The sequence below is a fragment of the Erythrolamprus reginae genome, chromosome 1, assembly GCF_031021105.1.
Source record: "Erythrolamprus reginae isolate rEryReg1 chromosome 1, rEryReg1.hap1, whole genome shotgun sequence".
NCBI lineage: Eukaryota > Metazoa > Chordata > Lepidosauria > Squamata > Dipsadidae > Erythrolamprus > Erythrolamprus reginae.
This window is the reverse complement of record NC_091950.1, coordinates 122,769,323-122,784,074: the sequence shown is the minus strand read 5'-3', so window position 1 is coordinate 122,784,074 and position 14,752 is coordinate 122,769,323. Positions and strand designations below refer to the sequence as shown.

Sequence of the window (14,752 nt, the reverse complement as noted above, 5' to 3'; positions counted from 1 at the left end):
ATAGAACCCAGCCCAGTAGGGGGCGGTGGTGCTGGCCAGACATCCCTGGGCTGGATAGGCTGAGATGGAAAGACATTGGCACGTTGTGTTGCCGCAGCTATGCCCTGCGTATATGCATTGGCCACAATGTCCTGTATAGTAGGGGCAAAGGCCTGCCAAGCATCTGCATTGTCTCTAAGCCCCGCTGCCGTGGGGGTGAAGGTAGATGAAGGCACATAACACGGTGTCTGTAACTCCCCCTGAGGCAGTGCCTGGCTATGAGAGGATGAAGGCCTCTCAGGCCTTGCTGCAGTTGATGGCAATGGAGGAAGGACTTGCCTGTCAGGGGACCAGTCCCTCTCAGTTGCGGTGCCCTGGAGACCCATGGAAATAGCTGGAGGAAGAGGCTGGAAAGGGCCTATGGACAGTCCACCTACGATGGGGGGGGACAAGGCCGCCTCCAAACGCTGCTCCAGGGCCTTGATCTTTCTCTCAGCCTCACGAAGAGAGGAGCTTGATTGGGAAGACTTACTCCTAGGCTTGCTGGCCTTATCCTTCCCTTTGACAGGTGTCTGAACTGGCTGGGCCTGCTCCTCCCCACTGACAAGTTGGTCAGCCATATCTTATTTTGATATGGGGCAGCGTACTCACGATTAATCACAAAACACAAGGCAGCTCAAGACTGTTGACAGTATTAGAAAGCACTCACTCGCATGTAAAGACATGCAGACAGGCTGGACAGCTAAACGGTTTTTGATTGGCTGTTAGCCGCCCACGTGACCTTGTCAACTGTCTCTGGGCAGATCTTCGAGACCTGACAACTTGGCCAGCTGCCCAGTTCGCGCCAATTCAAACGGCAATTTTTAATGCCTGGCATAAAGCCAAACAAACAAACATGGCGGTTTGAGGGCTGGCAGAAAGAATTGCCTCATAGAGCCCACACCAATTTAAAAAGGCGGGAATAGCCGCTTTTTACTGTAATCGAGCCCTTGCGGCTCGCCAAGCCTCTGGTGTGCTGCTCGCCGTTGCGAGCCCTTAATCAGCTGTTCGGCGGCTGTAATGGCCGCCGCGTCTTCATTCCCGGCCGGGAACCTCCGTTTTGCCGCCATCCGTCTCGCTGCGGCTTAAGAAGCCTCCCTCCGGCTCAATCAGCTGTTCGGCGGCTGTAATGGCCGCCGCGGCTGCAAACTCCGGCTTCTGAGGCTTCCGCCGCCCCCGACAATGGGGAGGGACGGACCCCCCCCATCTGGGGTGATTGGGCTAAATTGGACCTTCAGGTCACAATTGTACACAATGAAAAAGCCCAGTTGCTCCTCGGTGGGCAGTACCCGCTAAGAGAAGAGGCCCCAAAAGGAGAAAGGTGGGGGTGGTGCCCGCGGAGGGCAGAGACCCCATCAGAAGAATTCGAACCTGCACAAAGACAAAAGGAAACAAATTACAAGGTTCAAAAAAACAATTTTTATAACATTACATCACTTAAATACTCAACCTAAAGGGAGAGAAAAAACTCATGTCCTTAACCTCGACTGAGTTTTTTAAAACTGGGCATTTGGGGCAGCAAGGGGGCGGTACCTAATTATTATATATTTATGTTAATTTGAAACTCAGTCCTACCAATAAGACTTGAGCTAAACCCATGCTGGACTCTCCTTCCAGGAGGCATGGGAGAAACAGAGATGAGCACCGCCCCCCAGAGTTAGGAACGACTAGGGAAAACTTTACCTTTACCTTTATCTCTGTTGAAATGTTTAATTGGGTGTAATAGGTTGGTTTGTAATAACAACATGATTTGTATTTATGTCCTTTTGCTATATGAATAAATGATTATTATTTGTGGTCATGTTGAATAGTTTTTAATTTTTATAATTTTTAATTGTCGAGATTGGATTTGATTATTAAAGAGCTATTGGAAGGAAATATATTTTTAGATAGAAAGTGGAATTATATATTTATGTCTGGCATTTTTGTTAATTTTTATTGAATTTTTTCTGACTAATAAAAACAAACTAAGGATTTAAAAATGAATTTCTAGAAAATAGAATGACATGGAATAAAGATGCATTTGGTAGTATTTTAAGAGGCAGTGTTAGGTTATTAATGTTGAATTTATTTGCTGGTAATTTCCTCCCTATCTTTTTATTCCCGGGGGGGGGGAAGAGGGAGGTATCATTAATTTTTTATCTGTTTAATATAATGCTTAATAAAATTATTGAAAGCAAATATGTCCAGAGGAGTCAGCTGGGCTTTCCCAAACGTTACGGAGAATAAAAATGAATGTGCTTTGGACCTCCCTGGCCAAAGTTTAGAAATTCAGAATTTAAAGTGTATTGCCAGAGGGGTAAAGTAAAAACTTTCAGAGAAACAAATATTAATTCAATATATCTTACTATCTCAGCATGGAATCAACCTGCTAAATACTTTTCAGGATCCATGTAAAATATATGAGTTTATTTTTGTAAGAGCATTCTTATCTAAGACATAATTCTTCAGTATATGACTTACAGATGACAAATGCAAAGAATGCATTGCCTGGGGTTAGCAAACCTCATCAGTTTTTATTCATAAATGGGACGGATCTTTCCAAGACTATTTATTCAAAATCTAGTGTTCTCCAAGTATCTGCATACAGTAAGCTTCTGAACATGCTGACTCAAGGCTGCTTATTAGTTTGCTTTTACTTCTCTTGACAATCTTCATTGATAACAATTAGAACTTATAGAGCATGCAATACTTGCTAAGCTTTTGATCTGTCAATTCCCATCCCTTTTAACTACTCTCCTAATTTAAAAAAAAAAAATTAAAAGGAAGGGAAGGAGGAAGCCTTGTAAAAGAGAAGCCTTGAGATTGAGCCAATACTAGCTGTGCTAAAATTAAAAGATATGTCAGTTCTTAAAGTCTCAGGAGTGTTTTGATCATTTCAATTCTCTCCACTCTTCTGAATGTCTCATTACAACGCATTAAAACTCTATGGAGGAGGTAATTGTATTAGTACTACTGTTTTTGTCAACAACCTGTCTTCTGTGGGATGCTTTTTTCCTTTCTGGTGCTGAACCTACAGCGTAAGAAGCTTGTAATTTCTCTGTGAAGATATTGAATATCTGAGTTATGACATCAAGTTTGATAGTTACGTTTTATTGCCTTAAACCAGGGGCAGGTTCTTCTTTTCATCACTGCTGGTCCACTCTTTACACACCCCGCAGGCATGTGTGTGCTTCTCGCCCATATGCACAGTGCTATGCATGCACAGAAGCAAAAAAGAAGATGGCGGCGCTTATGGCACTGCCAAGAGAGCCAGTTCGGGGGCGTGGCAAGCCTGAGTCGCTGCTAGTTCTAGTGACACAGGCTGCCAAATTGCTACCATAGAACCAGTCCAAACTGGGAGGAATCCCCCTCTGCCTTAAACATTACTCACCATAGTCTGAAGGTGGAAAAGCAGATTGTATTTTTTAATACCTTTTAACATAAAGATCCCCTCATCTAAGGCTTGTCCTGGGTATGGTGACTTGTTATGAAAGGATTTTCAAAGATCCTTGATAGTCTTTTTCAATAATTAGTTTTCACAGTCAGTGAAAAACAGAATGATAGTCACAAATGTGACCATTATAAAACAAACGCCAGATAAAGACAGACCATCTAGCTCAGAAAAGGCGTTCAATTAGTCCATTGTGTAGGATGGGGAGGAAAACAAAATGCAGAAGTGTTTGAATATTTTCTCTCTCTACAGGCTTGATCTTCAACAGTTGCTGACATTCTTTGATTACAGCTTTCTACTTCCTTCAACAAGTTTTACTTATATGTAATTCCTGGATTTCTTATGAGTTTGCCTCAGTTATCCATTCCTGTCTGAATGATGAAATCAAACACATGTCTTGAATCAATTATCTCTCAAATGTTTGGTGACTTCAAGTGTGTCAAGAATCAAACACAGGTCAACAGATGCATTATAAATTGCAATTTGATTACTTATATAATATTAATTAATTTAACATCTTCATACAAAATGTGAAAATAGGATTTGGGTTCTATAAAGAGTTAATCTCCTGATGACACTAGGACTAGGCTAAAATAGGCTAAGAGTACCCAAATGTAATTAAACAATATATTGAAACAATTCATTTTTATTCAAATGTTCAAATTCAGTTGTCTCAATTACAGGAAGTAAGAGCAGGATCTCTTGTTTCTGGTTTTCTACCTTTCTCCATCAAATATCTTACCCTTTGAGGATAATATGAGGAAACTACTTACAAAACTGCGTATTAAATACAATGGCATTCAAAAATACATGAATTAGCAAAAATGCGCAAAAATTATAAATGACTGTGAATTTTGTTAAAAGAAGAATCTTTAAATGGTTCCTAAATAGAACTTTTTAAGAAAGGAAAATTGAGAAAGAAAGGAGTAGTAGATTTGTCCAGTGCTACATGAAGTTGCAGTTAGGAATAGCATATTACATAAAATCTAAGCAACATTAACTGATCTTTGCATTTTAGCCATTTTGCTGTGTAGTGGTAATATAGATACATCTGATATTTTAAACAGAATGCATCATGTAGTGGAGATAAAGGGGAGGGAGATATTTCACCTTCCCATAAAGATGCACATATGCCAAGCAAAGCATGGACAACCAATATTATTACCCATATGTGGATGCATCATGATTTCACAATACAGTGGTACCTCTACTTAAAAACTTAATTCGTTCCACGACCAGGTTCTTAAGTAGAAACGTTCTTAAGTAGAAGCAATTTTTCCCATAGAAATCAATGTAATCAAATAATGCATGCAAACCCATTAGGAAAGAAATAAAAGCTCAGAATTTGGGTGGGAGGAGGAAGAGGAGGAAGAAGAGGAGGAGGACAGTCGCTGCCGAAGGAAGAAGGTGAGGTGAGGGGAATCAAAAAAATCCAAATCTTTAAGGCTTAAAAAAAAAAAAAAGGGACTCTGAGACGGCGAGGAGGAGCACGCGCTTCCAATACACCCAGCGCGAGGCTGACTCCCATACACTGCCTGATGCTGCTGCTACCTGCTGCCTCTTCCTTCCCATGCTGAAGGGCTCCCCTCTCATCTCGCTCGCTTTGTAGCCGGCGCCTTTCCTTGGCTGTGGTGACTCCTCGGCTGCCCAGAGCGAAGGGAGCATTTATTTTCTCCAGGCGCTGGCAGAGGTTTATTCCCTGTCCAAGTGCCCAGAGAAAGGAAAATGCTTCGTTCACTCTGGACTGCGAAAGCCTCCTTAAGCACCACCAAAAGGCTCCTCTGGCAGCCCAGATGGCCAGGATTAAAGGGAGAATGGCAGGAAACTGGCCGAGCCTTCACGCCGCTCTCAAATATCCTGGGAAATTTTTCCAGGCTTGGGTTCTTCAGTAGAAAATGGTTCTTAAGTAGAGGTAAAAAAATCCGGTTCTTATCTAGAAAAGTTCTTAAGTAGAGGCATTCTTAAGTAAAGGTACCACTGTATATTCTCACAATATACAATAAATTCCTTTCCCATTTTTGGGGGGCGGGGCGAGGGTCATTTTTTTTCCTCCACCATCAGAAATCATACAATACAAAATACCTTCCCTTTTTAGTACAATAAAGGTGATTTGATTAGTACATCATATATAATCACAAAAAATCATTAACTCTGATTTAATGTGGGTATCAATAACTTTTTTTTGCCCAATCTACTTTTGTCATCTGGATTAACCAATTGTCTTCTAGTTTATTTCATCATTAGGACCATTATCTTATAATGAAATTTCATTTTAATATTTCTTCAAATATTTAATACAATCAAAATCTTTCTATCTTATTAAACATTAAGCCAAGTACCTTCTTCATCTCTTTATACATTGTAATAAAGCTAAACATCCTTATTTAATCTATTAATACTAAAAACTAAGAAAAAATAAATAAAATAAAATAAAATAATTTAAAAAGACCAATCAAAAGAACAAACCAATTTCAAACTTTTCTCATCTCCTTCTTGATATCGTCTATTTGTTTACTTCGAAATCTTTAACTTAGTTCTGAACACAATTAAAAAGTAATAATCCAAATCTGCACTTCTATATTTTGTGTTTCAAGGAAGTACAAACATGTACTATTTATCAAATAAGGCAATGATAAATAGGTAAGATTAAAGCAAATGAAAATTCTATATTAATTCTTGCAACTTGTTACAACTCAGCAAGAATATTAACATTCTCGTGCATTGCTGCTGAGAAAAATGATATTGAATTCAAAACACGGTTTATCAAGCATGACATTGCTAAAAAGCAGAGGAAAAAGTGTTAAAAACAATCCTAGATCCTAATTGCTATAATCTTTTGGAAAGGAGAATAATAACTGATAATAAAGTTTGACATTTTAATACATTACATCTCTACTGCTCAAAAAAAAAAAGGAAATACTTAAACAACACAATATAACTCCAAGTAAATCAAACTTCTGTGAAATCAAACTGTCTACTTAGGAAGCAACACTGATAACAATCAATTTCACATGCTGTTGTGCACATTCAACTTTGTACAGAACAAAGTATTCAGTGAGAATATTTCATTCACTCAAATCTAGGATATGTTCTTTGAGTGTTCCCTTTATTTTTTTGAGCAGTATATTTCCAAAGTTTAATTTATGCAGCGTCATAAACAGACCCTAAGAATTTCTGTCACATCTTCCAAATATATACATTTATTTATATGTATATATCCCAATCCAAAATGTTTTTTTTAAAAAATCACTCATCCCTTTTCATTTGCCACCGTAGGCCTAAGACCAATTTAGTAAAGGTCTGGTATATAATCCATCCTTTTTATGTAAGCAGAATGGTTCACTATCAGAACCATTTATTCAAAGTGATTATAGCTTTCAATATTTCCCTAAATATGATGAACGAGCGAGTGAAGCAATTTTTGAAGACATTCACATGCTTTTGGTTGAGGCCTTGTCAAATCAGGTACTTTACTACAGTTTTCCCGATGAAGTGACAGCTAGTAGCTGTGCAGGCATCAGCACAGGCAACTTACCCAATTACAATATAAAAGTGCCAAAAATATTAAAAGACTAAGAGACATTCTGAAATACATGGTGCCATTTTTAAATATGACTCCCATTGTTTCTTGAGGGACCTCAAGAGAAACACATTTGATTAGAGAGATAAGATTACCAAATAACCCAAAATAATTTGGACATTCCAACTTCAAGACCATGACCTTTGAACATTTCATGGTACCAAAGCAAAAGCTTTGAATTCAATTTTCATAGTTGTAAAAACATTTAATGGGCACTTTTATTTTGCATAAAATGATATCCATTCATGAACCTAAAACAACAGCAGCTCTGTTCATGGGGGAAAAAATCCATGTACAGTATATAATCATCAATAGCTTCTTTGAACACAAAACTAAGTCACACTAAAACACAATGTCAGTTTGCCATGAAACAGGTACTAAAATAAAAGTAAACTGACCTGAGATGAACTAACGATGCTTCTGCAGCTCTGAGGGAATGGCTTCTCCAAGCAGCACTCTGATTAAGGGAAAAAGAACTAACACTGAGAGTTAACAGCATCTGGATCTAGTCTTTTAAGACAAAAGAGACCTCATGTGCTTCTGTCAGGAAAAACCAAAATGTACATGAGCTTTCTGAAATTGTCTTCCTGTTTCCTAATATACAGTACTAGAGAAAAAGTCAGATGCAACATCAAAACAGAACTTCTTTTGAGAAGAAGTTAATAGGTAGTCTTCAACGTACAAAGGTTCGGTTTAGTTAATGTTCGAAGTTACATCATGACTGAAAAAGGCGACATAAGACCGTTTTTCACACTTACAACTGATACAGCACCCTCATGGTCATGTGATCAAAATTTGGATGCTTGGCAACTGGTTCATATTTAGGAAGGTTGCAATATCCCAGGGTCATATTGATCCCCTTTTGCAACCTTCTGAAAAGCAAAATGAATTGGGATGACAGATACACTTAACACTTAGCTATGTTGCTAACTTAACAACTGCAGTGATTCACTTAACAACTGGGGCAAGAAAGGTCATAAAATGGGGCAAATTCACTTCATAACTGTCTTTCTTAGCAACATACGTTTTGGGCTCAATTGTGGCCATTTATTTGAAGATTACATGTAGGCTGAAAGTAAATATGAGACACTAAATTGATTTCAACAGACGAATTTCCAAACATATTTTAAAATAAAAAATATGACTATGAAGTTCACTCTAGTAATCCTTTCACTAGCTTAGTGAAATATTCCATTTTTTACTTTAGTTTAATGAAGTAATTTTGAAGAGCAAAGGCTATACAACCATCCCTATTTGGGACTGGTCAGCTGTAACAGATTTTTGTATTTTCTTTTTTCTCCTTATAGGCCACCAAATCCAAATTGAGTCACAGCAACTTACATACATATATAAATAGTACATATGAATAATAATTCCATATCAAATTGTTTTCAATAACTTCAATTAAAACCCAAATGGTATTTGGAGCATCTGAAATGCTAGCACTTTAAGACTCCAAACATCTTTTGCATGGGTTAGCAAGCCTAGCATAGCATTAACCTCCTATATCCATGATGGTGAACCTATGGCATGTGGAGCCATAGTGGAGGGCACATGAGACGTTGTTCTATGACTGCTCAGGAGGCTTCCCTGAAGCCTTTGGAATGCAAAAAGCAGCCCATCCCTCTACCTCCGCTCATGTCAGCGTCTGGAGGTTCTGGAGATGGGACAGATCTCCCCAATGGCCCTGGTTGGATCCCTGCCTTTGGCACCGAGCCTTTTCCACACTCCAGACCTGGCCCAGGTTCCTCCCCAGCCTCCTCGCTGCCCGAATCTGCTGCCATCTCTGCAGGCAACTGGCAGGCTACAACAGAAGGCACTTTACCAGTTACCAGATTCAGAAACAAAAACATGGGAGCACATGCACTCTGGAATACTGCTGACATCCGTGGTAAGATAGGTATTGGATGTTATACAAATTCAAATAAATGCACCCAATGTTTTCAAGAAGCCTATCCATTGACCTGATTCCAAAGGAAATATTGTGCTAAAACAAATACACAGTGGAAAAGGGATAGAATGTATGAAGCATTATGTAACAAAAGTATTAAGATTGACCTTTAAATATATACATATACACGCAAATAATTTTCTCTTTAGCGAACAATCCATCTTTATTTTAAAAAATGAAGATGAACTAGCATGGGAAATACACTCTTCTAAGATCTCTTTTATTTAAATACACAAGCATTTTAGCAGCAGGATTAACCTTGGCAATTTTCATAATATCTACAATTGCTTAAAGTAAATTATCCAACTAACTATAATGCATAAAGAATTAGAAACAAATTTAATTGACCTTGGTACACCAGTTATATATAATACCTATAGTTTTATAAACAAAATCCTATCAATTTCTGATAAGTGCAAAATTGCAGTTAGTTATTAAAAAATAACCTCATCACTTAGTCATTACATATTTTGGCTTCTTATTTTCTTTTCTACTTTCACAAATTTTTATGACAATAAAAAGCAATCTTAGACAAATACAAGTGGATTCAAAGAAACTAGTTGCTTGCCTGCAATAAATAAAAGACAGACATTTCACACAATTTCTTCTCTGAGTGTAATACTATCAGTGGATGCCCTCACAGAGTTTGGGAATTCACACTGCTTTAGAACACTTATCAGCACTATTCTGAAACTAGGCTTCTCTTGATGGTTACAGGCTTCAGAATAACAACAACAACAACAAGTATAGAAGTTCAAGGTATATTGGTCCTTTTTTTATAGAGCTGCCACACTTTGGCACTGGCAATCGTTACATTGTAAAACTTACATTTTGAAGAGTGGGATTCTTCTAAGATTTCTTCTTGTTTTTGTGTAAGCCACTATGGGTACTGGTTTTTTGTGTATTTTTGCTTGCAAGTCCTTGCGTTAAAGACTTCTCTATCTCAATTTTCTTCTCTTGATTATCTGTGCGTTTTGCAACAAGTCTTGGAGACAATGATCCAACTCCACTATGAATCTTAAAGACAATAAAAACAAGATATGTTGAATGTAACATGAGGAGAGAACATTTAGCCAAAGTACATAGTTTGTCTCTTACTGGTAAGATTTTGAAGGAGGTTACATTAAAAAAGAACAGAGATGTAGTTATCTCTCAAAATGACTTAAATCAGATAAACTATAATGTGAATTAGCAACAAAATCTGCTCAGCACAGCTATAATCCTTGACACCCTGAGAGTACATTGAAAGCTTCTCCACTGGAGACAAATTCCTTGTGTGTCTAACCATACTTGGCCTAAATAAAGTATTTGATTCTATTCAATCCTTCAGAGCTAGAATAGATAAGCCACTTCTACAAGTCCTAAGACACATAACAAATGGTGAGGTAGTTTGCACCTACTGCTTTAGAGTTCTTTTTTATTCAAATGTCCTATAATACCAGTAAAAATATTTCTGGTTTAGCATATCAACATGTTCTGAAAATCTATGGGACTATATTAGACTTCCATCTACACTTATCTCACCTGGGGCAAAAAATGAATTCATGTAAACATTTTGATTTCTGTGATAGCAACATTTTTCTTCTCAACTCTAGTAGCATAGAGCATCATCTATGACCCTAGCCTAGTGCAAGTGCTTACAGTTGGGATGCTGCATAACTAAATTGATTGTTGGGTAAAAATGCTTACACTGCAGGTTGATTTGATAGTTGAACTCTTCTTTCTATAAGTCCCGTTTGGTAAAACATTGACACTACTTTTTTTCTTGTTAGTCTGGGGGGGGAAAGTAAAGGACAAACTGATTTTAAGGAAAATTATCAGATGCAAACATAGAATTATTCAGCTGACTAACCCAGCTCTGTATTAATGTTTAGCTGCTTCATTTAAGCTGACAAATATTTTAAGATTACTTGTTTTGTTGGTGTTGAGGGTTTGCTGCTCCCGCTCTCTGGTTCTATTTCTATATTGGGGTCTGAATTGCCATTGCTGCTAATGGGGCTATCTTGTTCTCCACGAATTTCTTCCAGTTGTGAGGCAGGCGATGTACCATTTAGTCCATCTTCAAAAACTGCTACTTCTTTAGTGCTGTTACCGCTGCTATTCCACTTCTTCATTAACTCAAGGACATTGAATGGCCTTTGAGCAATGTCTGTTTCACCCTGAACAATAACAACAAATTTAAGAGTTGTTGGGGGTTTTTAGGAGAAATGAACAAAATAGATGAGCAACTACTGTACTATGCTGCTCTAAATATAAATTATATGTCCTTAATAAACCAATGATGGGAATGAGAGTAACTAAAGAAATGAAGTTTTTTTCTCTTTTAAGAGAGAGAGAGTGGGGAGGGAGGGAAGGAGAGGGAGAAGGAGAGAGAGGGAGGGAGGGAGCGAGGGGGGAAGGAGAGAGAATGAACATTAAAACAGTAAAGTGCTATTGGCTTTTTGCCCATTATCAAACTAACAGAGTACTTTTTTGATATAATTCTTTTTCATTATGACCAGAACATGCCAGAAATGACCCCTTAATTACTTATAAATAGTACAGGAATGACAGATTATGAAGCTGGCCCCTTTGGAGAAAAAGGTCTCCTTGAGAGTTTTTGTCAGAAAAAAAAATCCTGCATCAACACCCACCTAGAATATCACAGAGTAAGCTAATCAGAAGTTTATTGGGACAATGCAATCTTCCAATTTGGAGTTAAGCTATCAGAAAGACATGGAATGTATAATGCATCAATCTCTTTACTATGATCCTTCAATTTCATATTTTATTTCAAAAATGTAGGAAAAAAGTAGCAGTTAGGCCAGGATAACAAATCCATTTGACTGACATATAATTACAACATTATTTACATATAAATTCATAGTTATTTTCCATTTAAAAACATTTCCTTTCAATCATTTTAAGAATATAATTGGGCAGCAACTTTGGTGGCATGCTGATCTCTCATCCAAGCCTTGGGTTCTGTCCTATAATTAAATATTGCATATTTGTTAAGAATATCTGAAGAAAATTATCATAAATTACTGGAAATGACCAAAATTAGAAATAGCAGCAGAACACAATCTTGATATTGCAAGTGAAATATGCAGTATTTTAGAATACGTTATTCTTCCTTTCTGGCAATATAAAGTTTCATGAATTCAGTCATAAATTTACTGGGATTATTAGCAAAGCTTCGTATTAATAGTTCAATAGAAATAATATTTGTAGAATAACCCTACCATTCCAGCCTACCTATCCTCAGTTTCAGGTTTCTGGTTGTGAAGTATCAAAATATTTAAACAGAGAAAGAAGTATCTGAGACAATGACCCACACATATATTGTGCTATACACAAGTGCAAACATTTGTAAGCAGCAAAGAAGTGCTTTTTTCCTTATGAAAAGTACAAACCCCTTTCTATTGCTTTGTAGGGAACTGGAGCTGTGAACAACTGAAAGAGCTTAAACAGCCATTTAGAATGAAGGTACAGCTTCCTGTTTTCAGTTTGAATTAATGTTGTAAAAGAAGTGTGGAGACAAAATGATCATTCAGCGGTAGTATCAAGACACAATATGCCTATCTAGTACTTCTACTAGATGTGTATTCACATGCACGTGTATAAAGTTTTTTTATTCTGATTTAATTTTAATACTGCCTTATTTTAATAATCCCCTCAAGATTGTAAACACAGTACTCCTTCCTCCTATTTTCCCTACACCAGCAGCAGCCATGAGGTAAGTTGGGTTGCGAAAATGTAACTGACTCAAAATCACCAATCTGGAAGGACTATAACTCACACCTGGCTTTTAGCCTGGTACCTTAACCACCAGACATGCAGGTTGGTATAATAGAGACATGCACAAAGAAAATTCTATATATATTTACGGTAAATAATTTATGCCTATACTTCTGAACTTTCAGATATGAACAAATTTGGCAGATGCAAATTTTCATCTGTACTTAACAGTAGACAAGCTGATGTTACAGACAACAAAATAACTACCTTATTTGCAAACACATTCAGGTAATTAAGTGCACCAAATCACACCTACCAAATAAGAGGCTGAGTTGTAGCCAGGGGAAACAAGCATATGTTTTAAAGAGCTACAAATACTGAAATAGCACACAAAATAGGATGGTTGTATTCTGACAGTTTTTAAGAAAGTGGAACCACTTAAGTTAATTGCTATATTGCTTCATTTGAACACCTGTTGCTTTTAATTTTGCTAGCATTTGGTGCTAATTGTGGGGAAAGTGAAGAATTACTAATTGGCTGCCTTTTACATTGTTCATTTTCTTTTGTCTTTCTTTCAAGTTCTTTTCATCCCGATTTTAAGGAAGGGCATGTCAGAAAGATTAAAATCATAGACTGGAACAATACGCCCCTCCATCATGTGGCACTCAGCTTACGTCAGAAAGACATTTTACACTTTATGATCTTCAAACACTTGCCTTTGAATGGCAATATTCCCATACCATACCATACTATACCATAAAGATTTGTTGAAGGAACTCTTCACAAATTAAGAAAATAATAACAAAGACCTACAATAATGGAAAAAGAGGCTCTAAAAGCACTTACTGGCTATTGAAAAAAGTTAAATATATGCTCATAAACAAGCCATTGCAAAATTGATGAGCACTTTATAATAACCAGAACAGACAAAACTAGAGAAAGCATACTCAATGCTTAATAATGGTGAATGGAGGAGCCATGTTATTGAGAATAAAAATGTAGCACTCTGCCATGTTTGGTGTCAAGAAAATCAACAACTGCTTGATACAAAACATAGTAAATTATACTTTTAAAAGATATATAATAAGATTATGCCTAATGAAATTCACAAGCATATGCCAATTATTTACCTTATTTTCTTCAAAAGCTTTTGTTCATTAATCATTGAAGCAGAGAAATAAAAAATTCTAAATATGCAGTCATTCTGGAATATCTCTTACTACAATGGCTACTATTACAACTTTGTAAACATTATGTCCAAAACTAATATTTCAACAATTTTTTCTTCTAATGTTAGGATAGCAAACTCTCATTTGATATTTTAGTATTTCTATGCTGCTGGATAAATAAACTGAAACATCTATAACAATATTCATAATTTGCACTGATTCTCCATTTCCACACTACATTCAAAGTGCTGATATTAATCTTTAAAACCTTAAATGGCTTAAGATCAATATGTACTTAGGCTGTCAGTTTTTATTTTGAGATCTTCCAAAATAAATGTAAAGTTAGCTATGGAAATTTCAAATTTTGCTACATTATTTGTTACTGTAATTTCCCTTGTTTACATTATTCCAATAAATTTTCAACTCTCCTGATTCTCCTCACCCACCATAAATTCCTTAACTTAACTGATAGAAATATAAAATATAAAATTTCCATAAGATCAGCACTCCCAGCACAATCATTTCCACATCAGATCCACATCTTTTGGTAATTGCAAGTATTTTGCACTTCACGTTTTAAAAGAATTTGCTCTGCTGCTACACTGGGCTCTTGGCTTTCATTAAATCTATTCTGTAGAATTCTAAGTACACTCTGAGCTTGGTTGTTTGTTTGCAGATTTTTCATTACCGAACTAGATAATATCTTCAGTGACTAACATAAACAAGTTGCCCAGTTAGTCAAGAAAGATCTGCAAGCAGAGAGCACCAAGAACTGCACAGTTCAATCCATTCTATTCCATTCTATGTCTATTCTGGTACTGTTTACATTTCTTTTACATTGTATATTACTCTGCTGTTTTCATGTATTTTATAGTTTTAAT

General features: G+C 36.8%; 1 protein-coding gene and 1 long non-coding RNA gene across 4 annotated transcripts in view; both read right to left on the bottom strand.

The window, feature by feature from the left end:
- Positions 1 to 4,081: 4,081 nt before the first annotated feature.
- Positions 4,082 to 7,510, bottom strand: LOC139173834 (uncharacterized). Its single transcript, XR_011560238.1, has 2 exons — positions 7,430 to 7,510; positions 4,082 to 4,194 (listed from the first exon to the last, which is right to left on the bottom strand). It is a non-coding gene; the product is annotated as an uncharacterized lncRNA (long non-coding RNA).
- Positions 7,511 to 9,119: 1,609 nt separating this feature from the next.
- STK33 (serine/threonine kinase 33) overlaps positions 9,120 to 14,752 on the bottom strand; it is a 63,625-nt gene continuing 57,992 nt past the window's right edge. For all 3 annotated transcript variants that reach the window (XM_070763657.1, XM_070763665.1, XM_070763672.1), the window contains exons 14-16: positions 10,893 to 11,141; positions 10,672 to 10,755; positions 9,120 to 9,999 (exon numbers count right to left, since the gene is read on the bottom strand). In XM_070763657.1, the coding sequence (XP_070619758.1) occupies positions 9,832 to 9,999; positions 10,672 to 10,755; positions 10,893 to 11,141 (501 nt within the window). In that variant the 3' untranslated portion in view covers positions 9,120 to 9,831. The remainder of the gene's footprint in view (positions 10,000 to 10,671; positions 10,756 to 10,892; positions 11,142 to 14,752) is intronic.